Here is a 19,115-nt window from a genome sequence, read left to right on the forward strand (position 1 = left end):
GGAAGGTACTATTCTTTAGCCAGCGTTGCACTGTGAACAAAAGGCATCTGGGAGAAAAAGCACAACCCTGGAAAGCCCAGAGTTCGTATTTTAACTTCACTGTGATCAGTGAAGTTAAATCACTTGGGCAACTCCTTTTCTCCATGATTTCCCAAAAGGGGAACAGAGAGTGAGAATACATCCTTTCACGTGAATATTTGCTGATATATTCTGCAGTGTGATCAGAGCCCTTTGTACACAACACCTTGTATGGCCTATACTTGCAGACCGTAGGGATTTAATCCACCTGTACTGTTGCAACTGCAAGCAGAGATGACATGGTCGACAGGCATCTAAGTGTTACATGGGTGGATGAATTAGTGTGGCAAAACCACCCTTGTATGATTTCAACACGTGGCTCAGCAAACACAGGCCTTGACTGCCTGGGTTGTGTTGCTAACAACCTCCAGAGTGGGACAATGCTTGTGTCACTGCACGCCCTGGAAGTGCTACACACTGGCTGCCCTTGTCAAGGTTTGCTGCCTTGATTCTTTGCTACGGGGCAGGCACACCACTAATCTGTGCTTCAACAAGCATTGATCCCCGCCCCCCGAATCAGCCGGAAAAAGTCCAGCTTCTAAGTTGTACAACTTAAAGAGTTAACTTGCTGACAGAATCCCTTTCAGTAAAAAGACCGAAAGTGTTTGGTAGCAGTCTAGGTCTAAGGCTTCTCCAGTCACTCACGTGCCCTGGGGACCAGTGATCAGCCTCCTTCTATCCAACTAGCCTGAGGTTTGGGGAGAATCGAATAGGAAACTGACCTCTCTACTAGGCTGCAGCACTAAGAGAGGATGGGTTGAAGCAGGTTATCTGAATGGATCTGCTGGTTCGCCTTTTCACACATCCAAGACTCCCACTCCTGAGCACAGTAGCAAAAATGTATCCAGACAATGCATCCAGGAAAGGATTGCCTGAATCCCTTCTGGGTAAACCCTGAAAACACATAAACCCCTGGCTAACAACAGAGTCTCAGAATCATTTTTTGACAGAAAAAAGGGAGTACTCCAGTTCAGGCTCCTCACTCAGACTTTGAAGCCAGTTTTTTGCTACGATGTGAAATCACATCCTCACCAGACTAAGGAGGATCACACAAATGCTAGTAAGGACTGTGCAAACCTTGCTTATCTATGGACAAATGTTTCATCCTCATCAGGCACATTCTGGGAATGCTTCAAAAGGGCTTTACACTCTGGCAGCACCTTCTGCTCTGCACAGCACTGAAAACTGCAGCCAGCAAAATAAACCATTCCCCTGTGCTAAAGCAAGGTAATAACCGATTTCCTTGTCCAACCTGCCTCTCTGGTGAGGATGGGTGACATTTCCTCCACTTCTCCCCCTGCTTCCGCTGTCAGGACCGAGGCCAGCCATGCTCTAGTTGGTTCAGTCTGCTAGGCACCCCAAAATGCATGAACTTGGCTATGGATTTGTGCCAGAGAGATGTTTTGTTATGTTTAGCATTTTCTAGTAAGAGTACTCTTGCTTTGGTCTCGAATGGGGCGGCTATCCTACTGCTTTCTCAGTTACGGCTTCTTTCACCCTGCCCCAACACAGAAGATGGTCAGAAATGGTTTCAGCCCCGTGTGGTATTAGCTTATTTTGTCTTGTACAGGCCCGTGTTATACCACATGATGGTGCTAATGTATACGGTAATGTTTGTGGGTCTAGAAATGAATCAGCTCCCGTGCTTGTTTTTAATCTAAATTTCTTTTTTCTTAAGAATATCATTCGCTGCATTTTTTTTAAGCCTAACACTTGGTGACGTATGATCCTTAGATATCACTTTGTGAATACTCAAACCTGACTTTTATTTATCATCCTAAATGAAGGAGTAGGATGGTTAACGAACAGAGATGGATGACTGTTGTTGCAAATTCTTCCAAACTGAAATGGCTTTTTTTGGAAAGTGAAATTTTGTAAAGAACATTTACTTCTCTTGAATTCTCCCTCATCCCTCATTTTTTTCATTGAAAAGGCTCAGCGAAAACCAAACCACCTTGGTTTGGTTTGGTTTTGGTTTGAAAAAAACCTTGGTTTTTTTCACTTATCAAGCATGTGTGAAAAGGGAAAACTGAAATTTTTCAGTAGAAAACGCTCTTCTCTTTCCAGCTACCTGAGCCGTGCATCATCATTTAGAACACTTAGCGTTTTTATCTTAGTGCTGAACCTAAGATAAAATTGTCTCACAACGCCCTCTCTTTGCTTGTTTCTGCTCTGGCTAGCTGGAACACTACTTGTTTTCAAAAGTTTTTAATGTTTTTCACAGTTTTGAGCCATCCAGGTCCAGCAGCAAGTTGTTCTCACCTTTAGGTGCTTATGCTGTCCCTTTACACCCTCTGGCAAGTCCATTAAAGCTATATTGACTCACTCATTCAGCTGCCAACTTTGTGTTTCTCCATTTTTTAGTAAAAGCAGGTAAGCTGATAAGATAGCTTAGGAAATCAGCAAAAATTGCTTCTCTTTTCTCATGCAGCAACAAAACAGCACTAGTAACATAAATGTTTTTATTTATCATCTTTGTAGCCCAAACTACTTTGAGACAACCTCCCTTAATATTTTGCTGAACAGATGTGCCCTGTAGCACCTGGCTCTCTTCCTGTGTTGAAGATGGAGTGCAGGTATTCTGCAGAAGGTTCTGATTTCTATTTAGAGACACAGTGCTAAACTTCAGCTCTTCACTGGACTAGTTCTTACTCAGTTACATAGTCCTGCTGGAATGAGAAAGACCCATATCTGAAGGATTTTTGTTTAGCTTTTGCTTCCTTAATGTCTAGAAACCGCAAAAGAAAAAAAATGCAACACACCAACTTTTTACAATTAAAAACTTTGCTCTACTGTAGTGGCTGAAGAACTTGACAGACCATGTGAGATGACACTGACCAAAGGACTCCGCTTCTAGCGGCGAAAGCTGTTACTGACTCATAAATGTGCAGAATTTGACTGAGGCTAGACAATTTGATACTTCATTTCATGTTTTAGAGTGGTAAGTGAAGCAAGGAGAAAACTTGTTTTAAAATGATTTGCCAACTTATACTCTTGCAAAAGTCTAGATAGGCAGAGGGTTTCTGGAGGGTGGCTTTGTGCAGGACATGGAGGTCTGCTGCACCACATGTTGAGATCTGATGGGTGAGAAGTGCTAGTTACATATTAAATATTATCAGTACTTATATAGTGCCCTGGACTCTCAAACAGCAGCTTTTTTTTTTTTTTAAATGAGAAGGATTTTTTCACTTCGCAGTTTCTGTACCCTCATCACCAATTCCCTCTTTGAAAAAAGCTGAAAGGAAAAATCTGTCAGTTCAGGTGCTACCCACTACTTGTCTTTGACAGGAAATGAAAATTCTCAGCAAGTGAAACCTCAGATTGTAAGGAGACAGGTGGCAGGAAAGGTTGTACCTCCTGTAATGCAGAGGACCACAGTGCAATTAAGCAGTGAAGGAACCAGAAGTTCCCACTGAACTCATCAGGCACAGAAAAAGTTCTCTCATTTCATCTGGCACAGAAACAAATTCTTCCTTTTTCAAGTAAAGAACAAGGCCATAGAAGTCTGCCCAGGGATGCCAGATTTTTCCTCCTCCAAACACCTCCAAGAAGTATTCTGACTCCAAGGTGCCCACAGCACAAAGCCCATCTTACTCACTTCATATGTGACTCATTCAGACTATTTCTACTGATTGCAAATGCAAACCAATTTTCATCAGCACTGTACAGCTGTTTCTCAGCTGATGATGGAATTCTGCTAGCATCACTTTGCTTGAATTTTACCGTATATTCAAAAGGATTTTTGCTTTGTATAAGGCATAGTCAGATCTAACCATGCCACAAACAGGAAGGATTCTTCCTCTTGGTCTTTATGTTGAAACTCCCATAGTTTCACCCTGCAGTGTGCCTGAGCTTGAGCAGACCTCCTGTTCTGTCTGTGTGTGCAAACAGAGCTTCCTCATGAACAGAGACCATTTTTAAAACCTCTGCATTGGCTCACAGCGAATTGCTACCTGCCCCATAGGATCTATACTAATTTAGCTTAATGAAATTATTAAACAGCAAATTTCAGGAAAAGCAGCAGCAATGTCCTCATTATTAGATTTAGTAAAACTGCCAAAAGCCATCATTGTTACTGTGTATTTAGAAAAAAAATTCCTTAACAGAATGAAGATGTCAAAGGGACACAGTAAAGTATGCTTCCAATAAGCCATCTAAGGCCCATTTCTTTGGGGTCAAAATTGAAAGTTTCTTGGCCAGAAAAACAAGTTTGTAGACCAGATGCAAATAATTAGGGAGAGAGATGTTAAATAAAATAAGCAGCTACATACCTCCAGGTCATTAAAGAACAGATGTGTATCTGCAAGGTTGAAGATCATTTCTTCCATCATAAGACCTATCCGCACAGACGTTGTAGTGTCCTGTTAGGGGAAAATCAGTGTTTTTCCATTCACTTTGATTTTTTCTTTTTTTTTTGGGGGGAGTGGGAGATCTTAGAGCAAACATAGGATCTACACATTCCTGTTTCTGAAGATATGTTCATTAAAGTAATTTTATTTCCCAAGTGTATCTTAAGATGATTTTCCCATCCTTTCTTTTGTTCTCCTAGATAATCAAATTTTGTTCATTGAAGGATGTCTGTGGCTCGCCTTGACCAATAATAGCCCACACACTTCAGAAGATATAACTCCTGAGACTGTAAGAATTGCTTCAGTAGGTTAGACCAAGAATTGATTTCCAATAGCATCATTAGTGAATGGTTAAGGGATAGTTATGAGCAACAGAGCACACGGAGGGTGATCCTTTCCTGACTTCATCCTTCAAACCAGCCATAGAAGGTCAGCATTGTTTTCTTTTAATGTCAAACAGCAGCTTGGTGAGCAAAATCTGAAAATGGAACCCAGGAGCTCAAACATAAATTGAGTCTCTCTTTCTCTAAAGAGTGTAATCCATGTGTCTCAGCATACTTGGCTTAGGTCTTTACTGCCATGCTAACTCAGGTGATCAGCACAGAACAGGACAGAAAGGCAGATGTGTTGTTCCCACATCAAGCCCAGCACATGATACAGTATCTACGGTCCTCAGCAGCACACGTGCACCTGGGCAGGAGATGCAAGAGCAGCCACACTACTGCAAAGCTCTTCCATCCCCACTGAAGCTGCCTACTTATTTAACAGCATCAGCAGAGTTAAAACAATCCTATCCTACCATGCAAACCCAAATATAGCACGATAAAATGCTATTCCTGCTCAGTGGTATAAAACATGCTTGCAGAGCCAGATCTGTAGCCATAATGGCAGTTAACTCCCAAATAACTACATTGATTTAAAAAAAAAAAAAGATAAAACAAGACAAGACACAGCACATTAAAATGCTAGATGGGTTCATCTGTCATTCTAGCTAGTGTTACAAACAGCGACATGCTCCCGATGCTCCTGTCTGCGTGGGCTGGCTGACTGTGACGGTTTGCTCATTCTGCCATTTTCTTGTATCAGCAGTCCCCTGCCTAGCTCGGTGTGGGTCTAACTTGGCCCTTCCCGAGAGGGTCCCAAACTGCTTCCTAAAGGGGAAGGACATGATGAATAAGCTCTGGCTACCTGCAGCATTTTTAAAACACACTTTTTTAATGATTAAGAGAACGTGAAAATGCACATGCCATCAGCTCTAAAATGGCTACTACACGTTCTTAAGCACGTGTGAACCTTCTCACATCCAGACCCTGCTCCTACCAACATCAGTGGCAAAACCTTAAGTAAATTCCCCTGGAGAAGGACTACACTACCTGCAGCTCTACTTTAGTGCATTTAGTTGATTCATTTTAGAAAATTGTTTTTCCCTGCCCCTTGCTACCCAGCCGAGACACCACAACTGTCCGTGAGACAGCTGTCACTTCATTTCCTCGCCAAGTCCGCAAGCGCAAGCTTAAATCAGCCCAAGTTGACAGGGCTGACTCTGCTTGGCCAGAGAAGCCACCCACAGACAATCCTGCGTGGCAGAAGTGACTGACACTTTTGGTGGGCCATCTCCCTTTCTTCTGGCTTGGAGGGCTACATTAACAACTGACCGCATGTGCACAGCAGATCTACTTGGTCTTCCAAGCTGCCCCTTGGATGGGGGATGGCGGCTGCAGGGCTCCTACAGCTCTTGGCTTACTGCATCAAAGCTGCTCAATGGGCACTGGATACAGCCTCTGTGGATCTGTTACTCTGAAACACAACCAAGTGACCTGCTGTACCCAGCCTGGTGCACTGCAATATTAAATGAGTCTCAGCCACTTTTCCATGCGTCTCATGCATAAAGTCAACCACGCCTCCCACCCCCAAACACCTGACCTTATTCTTAAACCCACAGCAAAAGCATAGAAACACTCTGATACAAACAAGGTCACCAGCAGACATTTTCTTATTCATTAAATACTTCAGAAACACAAGCAAAAATAATCTCTGGTTCAGTTGATAAACACTCATAGCTCAAAAGCATCGTGCCTGTTCAAACTAAAAAACAGCAGACAACTTGGAAAAAAAGAAAAGCATTCCCACAACAGGCTTTCATTTGCAATTCATCTTCATTAGGACAGGGTTCTCTCATCTTTATGTTTATGTGAGTGGTTTTCCTCCACTACGGTTACAAACCACGCTAAACCAGGGCAGATTTGTATGTAGTCTTTGCTCTAATCTTCTGCAGATTTCTGTGGAGTCATATTATTCTATGACAGGACAGTAATGAATTAGTTGAGGAGCTCTAACAGGGAGCACAATGTTTGGAGGATGAGTACATTTCAATCAACCTTTGCGGCAGATGCTGTTGACATGGATGGTGTATTACACACTAACCTAATTATTACGCATTCTTGGTGCAGTTCTCTTTAATTAGAGCAGAATGGCTGTGGTTTCAGCCATGTCTGTGACTCACAAGCATTGTGCCCATCTAAAGAAAAGCTCTGTCACTCATGTTTGAACATGCTTGTTGCTGTCCCAGAAAGAAGGGCACTTTCTCCTCTGGGCAAAAAGTAAACTTTAACAGACTTGCCTTGAACATGTCTCTAATTTTAAGCCCCAAACCCGCTCCCCTGACAAGGCACAGGGACATAGGCGTAATCAGGACATCTGACTGTGGCCTCATGCGAACAGCACTGAATCAAATTTTACTACCCAGGTGTAGTTACACAGGGGAACTGTTTTGAAGAAAATATGCTGCTAGGAACAAATTATTTTCTAAAATAGTTTTTAATGAAGCAATTTATTTTTATACATTTCAAGGATCATTAGCCTTTAAAACTCTTTCAGGAAATCTCATTGGTTGGTATCTGTCATTTATCCTCTAAGTTTTGTCTTTAGCTTTATTGGTATTAATCACTAATGGGGAGTAGGAAACATTTCCAGTGTATGAAGTTACCTTCTCTTAAACTAAACAATATGGAAATTGAACTGTGGAGGGAGGGGGGGGGGAATCTTTCTCTTGAGATAGAGAATATGATGGAATGAAAATAAAACAGAAAAATGCACTTTACCACCCAGAGGGGAAGTCGTTTAGGGAAATGATTTGGCATCACTGCTTTCACAGTACGGACATTTCCTCTGTAGCAAGGCATGCTTCCAAGTCTTAAAGAGGCTGATAAAGTTAAAAGGCAAATCAGCATTCCCAGTATGATATAGGTGTCTAGAGGCACTAGGCCAGGGTTCCACTGGCAGTTATTTATTTGCATTACTGTAGCACCTAGAAGCACTGGTCCCAGACTTGAACTCCACTGTGCCAGAGGTTGTACCCACACAGGGGAAAGACACAGTCGCTGCAGCTTTCAATTCAAACATGAACAAACAGGAAAATCAGACTGACAGGAAAGCACCAAAATGAAATAGGTGTATCAATCAACATGTTGTCCAAATTCTTTGTACAGTGTGTAAATAATCTGAAAGAGAATTATGGAATTTATCTGAAGATGTTGATGGAGAGCTCTTCCTAGGCACAGAAATCCTGTACCACTAAAGGATATCTCTATGCTGCAGGGGATGCCGTGCATGGACTTCTCATGCCTGCATTAAGAGTAGCGCGAGTTTAGCAGAGCAACGTAAAGTTGCCACATTCATACTGATGATCCCTGCTAACATGTCCTTCCATAGGAAAAGTGCACCCTGGAGCCCTGGGAACAAGCTTCCTGGGTAACAGATCTAGCCAATGTTTTCTGATGCATATGAAGCCCAAGGATGAATGGACCACAGACAGCTTGAAATCAAATCTCCTCCGGGAACCACTTTTTACAGTGAAAACAGATTAATCTAAAAACTCAACCCTGAGTGCTTGTTTAGTAACTTTAGAAGAGCGAGGTCCTACCCCTTCACTAATCTACGAGTCATGCTTTCACAAACAAGGACAATGAGAGGCAGGGATAGAAAACACGCCACAAACACCTTTTGTAAATAAAACCTCCAGCACCACAGTGTACCCCTATATGCCTCACCTCTGCCACACACCATTGTTGGAGCTTCCTTCAGAGTTGAAATTAAACAGCTCCACAAATTACTTTTAGTGCTAACCTCTGGTGCTCGGACATGACAGACCAGGCACCCCTGACCCTCCAACACACAGCTTTAAAAGGCTGCTTCTTCCCATCGGCTGGGGGAAATAAGCACCAAGGGAGCAGTGGTCATTTTGAAGTATTCATTCTCAAAGAGATTGACATTCCCCCTCCTCAATACATCCTTCACTCCCACTTTTAAGAAACAGGAGTAGTAGTTTCACAGCTGTCCATCTCTGCTTAGTGCACATCTTGAGGGAACTGAGAGGTAAAAAGCCCCCATTCCCTACTACTCCTTCATAAACAATAAAGGATCAAAACATATAAAGAGTAAGATAAGCCCTTTTTTAACATTTTGGATCAAAAATATTTGCCCTAAAGAGCATCCTTGGACATATCTCTCTGCCGTTTCTGTCACAGCTGTGACTTTCAGCTAAGGACTGATGGGCTATTGCCTACTGCTGACAACAGCCACACCTTGTGAGCAAGATCATTTCCACTGGAAGTGAGGCACTGCCAACTCCCAGCTCCATATCTACTTGGTTTTGGGGTAATTTTGCTGCCTGTTCAGCAGATAGTCCTACTAGAGGAAAACATGGGCAACAGAAGCCTGTGGAACATGCTGCGGAGGAAGACAAAAGTGTTCATTCACAAAGGGGAACATTTTCTTTCATATCCCAATGGCATGAGCTGACACATTTGCTCTGAACGTTGCTTTTATGTTGGCTAGTTGCATGCACTGTTCCTAATCCTTGAATTAGTTCTGTACGTTTGAAGTGAATTGCATTTTAAAATTGCAATTTGAGTTCAATTACGTCCTCCAAGCTAGTAACACCTTGCCTAAAATGAATTTGTTTCTGTTTCCATTTTGTCCCCTCATTTTGAGTAACAGGATGACAGAAGATGGCTAAAAGGAGCTTGTGCACAGCTTTCAGTCTGTCTTTGCTTAAAGATGATTTCCACAAAAACTGGAGGTGAGCAAAGAACAAATATTTCCCTATTACGGCAGTGGGTTAAAGTGGGAAGTTAGGTCTGCTCACTCCATGTGAAACTCTGACTAGTCTGTATTTTAGCAAAGCAAAGGGAATGCAGAATGTGTAGGCATACCCAAATTAACTTTAAGCTACCAAATGCGGATACAAATAGCTGCAAGTATGTTGCAGCATGCACTATGTAGGTTCCTAGACCCTTTTTCAGGAGCTAACCTACACAGAAGCCTTCATTGCCATATCTTCACTACTAAAGCTACTGGCATTACCTACACAAAAGCCAATGTGCATTGCAGCCACACTTCAAACTGCACCATCAGCATCCTCCCAAATGGCTCTGTATTAAAACCTTCTTACCACTGCTCTCCTGAAACACTGAGATTGATTTTTCATAAACTGCTTGTACTTGCCCTAGAGTATGCATTAGAAAGACATGTATTTGTTAACACCTGCAGCTACTACTAATCCAGTTGGCTGGATGTCCACAGCCAGCCCTCCCCTCTTGTACACTGTAATTTTGAAAGGAAGAGAGGAGCAGACTTATCTCTGGCAATCTCTCAAGTGCAAGTCACTCTCGCCTCCAATCCTGGCTCCAAAGCCCATTCCAAGCCTCTGCCTTACAGGTACCCTGTTCAGACTTGCAGGCCATTAGCAAAGGGGCAAAGCTGGCTCCTTTGAGACGGATAACAAATCAGCTTGTTGTCTGACTCTGCTTCTATTGAGCAATGTGCCAATTAACCCGACATTCAAAATGTTAGGACAAAGTCATTCTGAGCGTGGATCTTGGATTCAGACCTGCCCCCTGCCCTGCTTTAAAAAAACAAAATAAAGCCCTAGTATTTAAAACTAATCAGTCTCTTTAAATCCCTGCCAAATACCTGTTTATGCCGTGAGCAAATAATTACTTTTCTACAAGGAAGAAAGTATTAATTAAGAGTATTCATCAGACTCCTATTCTATACGGTTTATCTGCCACAGGTGTCAGCCAGAGGTGAGAGACGGATTAGTATACAATCAAGGGCTTTCTAAGTTAAATCTCCTCCTTGTGGTTAGCTGTTAATAATGAAGTTGTCACCAAAAGAAAGAATTTAATAGTTTTAATTGGGTTTAATTACTTGGAAACTCCTGGAAAATGGACCAGCTTGGTTGTAGAATAATAATAATAATAATAATAATAATAATAATAATAATAATAATAATAATAATAATAATAATAATAAAAACAAATGCCTGGGCCACATGTTTGAACAAAGAGTCTGTGAGAATGATTATTCTTTGGTTGTAACATTTTATACCTTGATCAGAATTTGAGACATGAACAAGGTTTTCCCATAATAACAGGAAATTAACCATGTGCATCAGTTCTAGTTCAAGTAAGTCCACATCTTTTTGAGGAAGAGAACACATTTAGCTCTTTTACTACACTTAAGTAGCTTAGCTTGCAATTTTATCTTTTTAATAGACACAGGATACAGCTAGACCTAGTTTCTCAGAGCTTTTCAAGTGAGAGAGTGGGTATTTGTGAGAAAAGTTGTTTTAAGTAACAAAGTAGCTCAGGAGCTGAAACCCATTTTCAGAGGTGACTTAATTAAGTGACTACACTTCAGACTTCTTAAAAAAGGATTGTCCTTTTTCAAATAGAACCACTCAGCTTTTCAGGCTCTAAATTTTTTTTCCCCCAAAATGAAGACATATTGTTTTACCTAAAAATTGATATATCCAGGTTTATTAGACAAGGTACTGAATGTAAATGAATAGTGTCTACAGTCATCACAGTGCGACCTTGTGAAAAGTCCAAGCTAGATGGAAAGCAAATATAATTTAATTGCTTTTCTTCAGATACCTTACCATATTCACCCTTATTGTGACTTGAGAGGTACTTCCGAAGTATTGCTTATTATTTACTGATGGACTCTCTTTTTACTGGCATGTATCTGTTCAGAAATCATTGGGGATACACCTTGGAAATTATTCCAATAAGCAAACGGGCACGTCGGTCACTAAACCCTCACACTCAAGAGCACATGGAGGTTGAAAAGGTTCTCCTCCCTCTCTAAAAGAGCTATGCTTAGGGACAAGCAGTAATGAGTACACTAACGTATCCAGTGTCTGAACCCATGAGTTCTGAAATGGATTCCAGTCCTGAGGGAATACTGTACTTAAATACAGGTTAAAAGCTGGGCCATGATGCTTGGGAACAAATGGAAATTATTTTTATTTAGTAATACAAAAGGTTCATGACCAAAAATCTACAAATAATTTCTTTTTACTATACAGGGCATAAATGTCAAAAGAGGGAGTGGAATTTAAACCAAATACATCTTCATTCCCTTCCCCTCAACACAGAGAAATCACTGTATTTCTATATGTAAGCCCTTGATAGCTCTGTGAAAAATACAAAACTCCTGGAAAGTTTGGTGGAAACACATCATGGTGTGTAATCCTCAGCACAACTGCGTATTTTGTACACACAACTTCCTAACACAAGTTATGTCCCTTTGTTTTTTTTAAACTATTTTTCCCTTAAAATCAAGTCACAATTCAGCAATACTGGAAAGCAGGTTCCCTTTACTCATGCTTGTTTGACAACCCAGCATTGTTTCTGATATATATTTTATGTCAAAAATAATCCTTTAATACTTCCAAATGCCACACATACACTTTTGCTTAGAAAGCCCTCTGCTCACCTAAGCTCTACTACAAGAGGTTACGTCTACATGAGCTCAGAGCATCTCCCGTGCCCACCATCTAAGCTGTTGTGGATCTGGTTTTGCTGTTTCTGCTGCTGCTTCTCATCAACCAGTACAGATGATAAACACAGATGTTTGCTCCTGAAATACACATTTGAAATAATCAAATGGCTGGAATTATTTACTCCCTTCTCTCCAATAATGAACTAATAATTGATATAGCAGCATGTCTAAAGTAACAGACTTTTTATTACCTGCAGTGATTGAATGCTTTTTTAATTTAACTTAAAAAGGCATTAAATGCAATGTTTTTAGCCTCCAGTGGGTAAAAAAATCTCCAACTTCCTCAGAAAATCCTTTCCAAATTGTATTCATCTTGACTTAATCCATGGTCTACTGAGTGAATTAAGCTCTATTTGTTTTGAAAATCTATTTTATGGAGTTCCAAGGACTGTGTTTTCCTTTGGAAGGGCTTATTCTGCCTTTCTGACCAGGATGCCTGCTAGCAGCCCTCAGCATAGGCCTCTGCAGGTTTTTAACGTCCCAAGGTGCCCCACACATATGACTAACAAAATGTAAATAAACACAGCTGAGCCAGTAAGAAATTGGAAGGTTTTCTCATTAAAGAAATAAAATAAACAGATGTCCTTAAGCACTTTGGCTCATGTTTGTCAAAGGAATGGAAAACTCTCAGATGTCTGAACAGCAGTAGTGATATAAGGCCACATCTCAAGCGAGAAAAGAAGAAAAAAAGCAACGCCATGGCACTTAGAATTAACTAATAGTTCTCAAGGGAGGGCGCTTTTGATTTGAACCTTAGCAACTTCTACAAATAGTTTTTAACAGCCGAGCAATAAAATGAGGTTTTATTCCTTCTCAGTTTGTAAAGTAGTAAAGGACAGATTCGGCCATTAGAAGCATGAATCACCATCAGATTTGATTAAATCCCTATGGTGTTTCAATCAGGTCCTGGCTTTAGGGTCCTGCGAGAGAACAAAGCAGGGAAAAGCACAAGCTACTTGAAGCATTCAATGAAAGCAGGAAAAAAAAGGAAAAAAAAAATCAACCCTAGGGTTTTACAAGGATCTCAAGTAGAGCCAAGCAGGAACTTTTCAATGACTTTTGCTTTTTAATTGGAAATTATAATTCACTTAAAACTTTTTGTACGAACATATAACTGCCAGTGAAACTTTTGAGGAATAAGGTTTCTTAGATCCACAACATCATTTCTGGTGAGAACAAGGCAATCCAGTTCACAGACAGGCAACATACAGCAGCTATGACATTTGCTTGAAATGCTAGAAAATCATGTTTATGTCCTGTCCTCAGCTGGGCCAAGCAGCAACTTCAGCTGCTCTGTCCAAAAGGTCTTGAGGCTGCGCTATCGTTGGAGGACCCTCTCCTAGTCCTTCACAGATCTGTGCCACTGCCAAGTCCCTCATCAGAGAGGCAGAGCCCATGTTTGCACAGGCTGGAAACTTAAGTGCATGCCCTGTTTATATCTCACTGATACCTGTCTGCTTACAGCTTGGATAAATCTCATGTTGCCACTTCTGAAATGCAAAAGCAATAAAAAAATATGGCTATCACAGAAAAACAGCCTCTACATCAATCAAGCCTCTACCTCAGTCAAGCAACTACGAGGCAAACTGCAAGTCCCCACTGAAAGCCGCCAGAGTGGCCACTCCAGGCAAAGCAACCACATAGTCCAGGGACACAGTGTAATACAGGCAATCTAAACACCTTTCAGTTAAGGTTAACTAAAATCTAGAACATGACTGCATGACTCTGATTTAAAACTGGGACATAATGTGCTTTTCTATTTTTTGCAGTATGTTTTTCTTAATTCAAGCCAATTCAAGATGCTGAACAATCTCACAAATTGCTATGCATCTTACAGGGAATTTTATAGATTGTTAACTCCCAGGTATCAGCAGACATCGTCAAAGTACTGATAAAGATCCAACACAATTCAAGAATTTAGACTGCTCTATGTATTCAGTTCTTTAAGTCAGTGCTAAAATCAAATCCTTTCCATTTGGTTCCAGGATTTCAGAGTAGCTTGCACATAAAGATGAATTTTAATTCCAGATTTTACTTTACTCACAATTAATTTTGACACTAAAATCCCAAGGAGTGTACCAACACAGAACAAGAATACACATTCTGGGAACAATACAAAATACTGAGGAAAAGTATTTGCTTCACACATACCCCTCAGCTAGGGAAAACAACACACCTGGTGCCCCCTTTTTTCTTGATACTAGTCCTTCGAAAAGCATGAGAATGAATCTGCAATATAATACTTAAAATTTCTCAGACTGAAAGAGATGTAGAATTTTTTTTTTAATGCTTTGACAACACAGATTATGGAACAAGCTTGCAAATATCTCAGTCAGGGAAAGGGGAATAGACTCATGATTTTTTTTGGCACGGGAGTGCATGCAATCTCTTTTCATTGTGTCTGAATTAATACCACCAAAAGAGTCTTCCTGTATTGCGCCTAGCTGCTTCAAACAAATGGCCAAAGCCCCTTGACTTTTACCCAATTCATGTGAAACTCCAGCAGCACTGTTATGGATTTTGACCCGTTCTTCCCATTATGTTTAGTCAGTGATTTGGCAGGCAGATCTTTGCAGACATAGTAAAGACTGATGCCATCTTCCCGTTGAATGGGATCTCTATTATACATGCCTGAAGGGATTAAAAGGGCTGGGTGGACAGTACATTAAGCTGTAATGATGGTCGACATCTGTTGTGGTCTCTAGGCACATGGTAAATATTCTGCACCCATACAGTGATCAGAAGCCTGCAGAACAGGTTTCTAAACCCTCCTGAACATAATATCCAGGGTTAACTGCCTATGGAACTTTTTTTTTTTTTTGCCTTTTCTTGTCAGAGGGCCTCCTGCTGAGAAACCAAAGGGTGGAGAGATTTCCTCCGGTTTGACAGCTTTGCTGCCCTGATCACTTAGACCGTGACTCCGTGTGTTTGTGCAGGTATGTATCCATTCAACCGTGGGCAAGAAAGCAAAAGGAGATGTGAATTTGCAGGCCACTCTGACTGCCACTATAAAGGTTCTATGGCAGTGACCGTATGGGAAAGACATTAAGACCAAATGTCTGATGACTGTGTAAATCCATGGGATAGAGCAAAGAGTTTGGGCAGAGGGGACAAAAAAGGAGCAACCTAGGCTAGGCTATTCATTCATGCTTCAACCTTGAGTAAATTTTGTGTTTTAACTTCTATTAATGCTGTAAGCAAATTATTTTCTAAACACCTGAGATGAACTGTCCATGCTCTGAGGAGCCCATACCTATGGCAAGGACCATAGAGGTTTCCCTCAGAAACCAAAGAAAGAGAATTTTCATATGAAATCAGCTCAGAAAACATACATTGAAGCATTAATGATTAATAATGCAACTACAACTGATAACCCTTTTTGTGACTTCTTCCCCCTCTTTTTTGTTTTTTCAAAATCAGTTTTTTTTGGACAGCTCCCTATTGCTGCCATCAGCAAGGAAGGGGCAACCCGCAGAACCATTTGAGATTTTGTAGCTAAAGAACACAGGAGTTTAGACCCAAACCTCTGAAGCTATGGTTGATGTTCCTCCTCCCCTCTTCCCAGAAAAATCACCCCAGAAAGAGGTGCTATTCTTCAGCTTGATCAACTTTACAGACTAGTTCTTTGAGTGGCTGCACAGCAGCTCTACCAGTGCAACAGACAGGACGATACTGGGACATTAATGTTGGTCAGGGGAATGGTGAAGATCATATAAACTGACACTTTTTTCTGGAGGAAAACATACAGAACCAAGACCTCCATGTGTGAGATTTAATTCAAAGCATGTGCATGTCTAATTACAGGCACATGAATCTTTTATGATCAATTATGGACAACAATAAGAATTTTAGCCCTTGACACTTAATTTACTTTGAGATTAACACTTCCTACATTATTCAAGTAAGAGATTCTAAAACTCTATTAACCTCTGGCTCACTGCTTCACTTGTACTTGGATAATTCAGCTCACTTAAAACATTTTTGAATTGTGTTACTCTTTAACGGTTCCCAGGACAGCCTGAGTGTGCTGTATTTCCCTCTTGGTTTAAGGTCTGTTCCAAAGCCCACCAAAGCCTCTGGCTGTCTTTGGATCAAGCTGTTAGCCTATAATACTTTTATAACACTATCATTTCCCTTATAGGAAAGCCCTGAGGAATTTACTACTGATGAAACAAATGAAGAACTACGAAAAAAAAATCCTTCTAGAGAATTTTCTCAAAGAGCCTGTTGTAACTTAATAGAAAAGGTGATTCATTCATTCAAAAAAAAAAATACTCCTGTTTGTATCATTCTTTACATTTGTATAAAGGAAACAGCCAACAGAAGTTTGTCATTTTGTACCTTTAAAGGCCTTCCAAAGCAGACAATCCCCCGAGTTTCCATTTTCCTGTTTTCCTCTCTCCCTAGTCCCTTTTGCACGCTGCTGCTCATGAGTACCCTGTCTTGGCCTAACTCTGCTCTCACAGCTGACAGGAACAGCTCGGCCACTGGTGAGCGCTTTTGATAAACCCTTTCTGGCTCCACTCCCTGATGCCACTTCATCCCCACATCAGCTGCTCAAGAGATGGCAGCTTCTGCCTTTGTGGCAGCCCATCAGCAAGAGCTCACAGGTACTGCGGTGACAGGGCTTCTCACCTCCACGGGTCCATCACACCCCTCGGTCCATCACCATCTGCCCCCATGCAGCAGATCCCAACCCCACACCCTCTAAACTTGTGCAGGAGGCAGCAGATGAAGGCATCTGCTTCAGAGGTTTTACACTAGGACAAAGTCAGCCCATTAAAGGAATTCTCCATATGCATACTGCAGCCCCTACCCAATGCTAAGCATGACCACATAGCAGATCTATGCAGCGTAAGTTTATGTTTCCTGATCCTGCCTAATTCTTTCTATTTTTTGCAGGCAGTAGGTTTGAGCTTACACATGTATACCTCAGACTGCCTTGTTCATTACGTTCTCTGGGAAAAGTAACTGCTTCAATTACCTTGTACAACATGGGTCTGAATAAATCTCTGCTTGGAAACACATGCTTGGTTTTCAGAGGGTGCTGTTAGAAGTGCTAGCAGCATTCCAAGTGTTGCAGTAGACTTCCACACCACAAACACCATTTTATATCCTTTACAAATGTGTACATCTAACAGTGAACAATAAATCTATCTTACTAATTACACATTCAACTTGTTATAACCATCGTAAAACAAGTACAGCTGGTAAAGCCATGAAATGATGTCAAATCATATTTCTGCTTTCTAGAGAGAAGCAGGGTTATTTTCCAGTCTCCTGATGAAGCTGACTGTTCAAAGCCATGTGTGGAAACAGCTGCCAACTAGGTCATCCACCTTTAATTAGGTAATGATATTGTCTTTTTTCCTAACCATTTTACAGAACGTCAAACACTTTTATTCAAAATGACTTAAGTGTTTATCATAAAAAGCTGCCTTAGGAAGAAATTGGAGCACATGGTACTAAATCCAAGAGCCAGCGTTTTCTCCTTAGCAGCCAAGTTCAGGCTGTTCAGTCACCAAGAGAGTTACCTAAAAGATTGGAATTGCCTGCATTTCAAAGGGGTTATCTGAAGTATGGATAGCTAAAGATATGGTTCCTAAAACCCCTTAAAAATGTGAGCTTCAGCATCCACGTGGGAAGCAGAGCCAATATTCTTCATGGCAACCTAGACTGACCAACACAAAATCTCTCTCAAAAAATTGTCTGAGATTCATAAGACAACACTGGTCTAACAAAAAAAATGTGTTACCTCATTCAGGCTAGAGTTAATGCTGTCTGGCTGCTTGACAGGCTCTTTCTTGAAGCAGACATCGAAAGAATGTCCCGATGTCCTATCTAGCAGCAGCTGAACAATACAAGCTTTTGAAAAACAAGGGGCTACTTGCAACATGAAAGGGAGGTAAATTAAATTTTCACATGTTAGAAGGAAATACCACAGGACATATTTATACAAATGTGTCTGAATAAAATCAGCAGCATCTGTTTGAAAAGCTGTCTCATTAGCTGCCCCCACAGTTCCCGATGCAATTTGGCTGGACAAGCGGTAATGCTAAAAAAATTAAATTTTACCTTCCCATATCTGGATGCAAAGGTTCCCGTGAGTAAGGAGTGAAAAATAATTATCGTCTCATCCAAATCCCACACAAACACACGCTGTGATGACAGATGGGGTGGAAAAAAGAAATATAGTTACATATTAAGCAATTGCAAGAATTCGTTCAGTCAGGAAATGTGTCCTGTTGGACTAGAGGCTTTTTAAGATCTCAAACCCATTTGGAGCACTGACTGTAGATGCTTTGTGAAAGCAGGCAAAATGAAACATCAGGAATTTTGGAACTACATGTGCTGGTCATCCCTAGAGTCTGCTCTCCTAACAACCACAGAAATCCCTGTTGCATGTCAAGTCAGGGGAACAAAGCAGCAGACTTATAGAAAGCCCAAGGGAAAAAAAATGTACATATGAAGAATAGTTTGAGATGCTGATAATACAGAAATTGAGCAATTATTTTGACTACCCGTGTCTATAGGCTCCAGTTATATTACTGATTTTATTCTGGCTCTTACAACTCACTAGTCTGATGGTGGGATTTACTAATAGATGCAACTGTTTATCTTTGCTGGATTTACTAAGGGAATATAAATTAAAGTTATTACCTCAATCTCACTGTCAGCGGTAGGGGAAGGATCGTTGCTTCTTTTTGACCGGGCTCGTACCTTGCCATCTGACCCTCTATGATGTCTGTCTGTATCTATATCTTTTGCTGGTGTTGTTGAATATTCCCCTATTATGAAAAAAGAAATTCCATTGTAAACTTAAATTCTGCACCGTATCAT

At 41.0% G+C, this 19,115-nt stretch overlaps 1 protein-coding gene across 9 annotated transcripts in view; it reads right to left on the minus strand.

The window, feature by feature from the left end:
• EYA2 (EYA transcriptional coactivator and phosphatase 2) overlaps positions 1-19,115 on the minus strand; it is a 105,846-nt gene that overhangs the window by 12,955 nt on the left and 73,776 nt on the right. For 8 of the 9 annotated variants that reach the window (XR_012996483.1, XM_076352041.1, XM_076352042.1 and 5 more), the window contains 3 exons: positions 18,936-19,063; positions 18,351-18,434; positions 4,350-4,439 (listed from right to left, as the gene is read on the minus strand). Coding sequence is in view for 8 of the 9 variants with exons in the window: in XM_076352041.1 (XP_076208156.1) it covers positions 4,350-4,439; positions 18,351-18,434; positions 18,936-19,063 (302 nt within the window). In the remaining variant the exon portion in view is untranslated. The remainder of the gene's footprint in view (positions 1-4,349; positions 4,440-18,350; positions 18,435-18,935; positions 19,064-19,115) is intronic. The other variant, XM_076352044.1, reaches the window with a different exon arrangement.

Source organism: Aptenodytes patagonicus, chromosome 14, assembly GCF_965638725.1.
Source record: "Aptenodytes patagonicus chromosome 14, bAptPat1.pri.cur, whole genome shotgun sequence".
In the NCBI taxonomy this organism is placed as follows: Eukaryota; Metazoa; Chordata; class Aves; order Sphenisciformes; family Spheniscidae; genus Aptenodytes; species Aptenodytes patagonicus.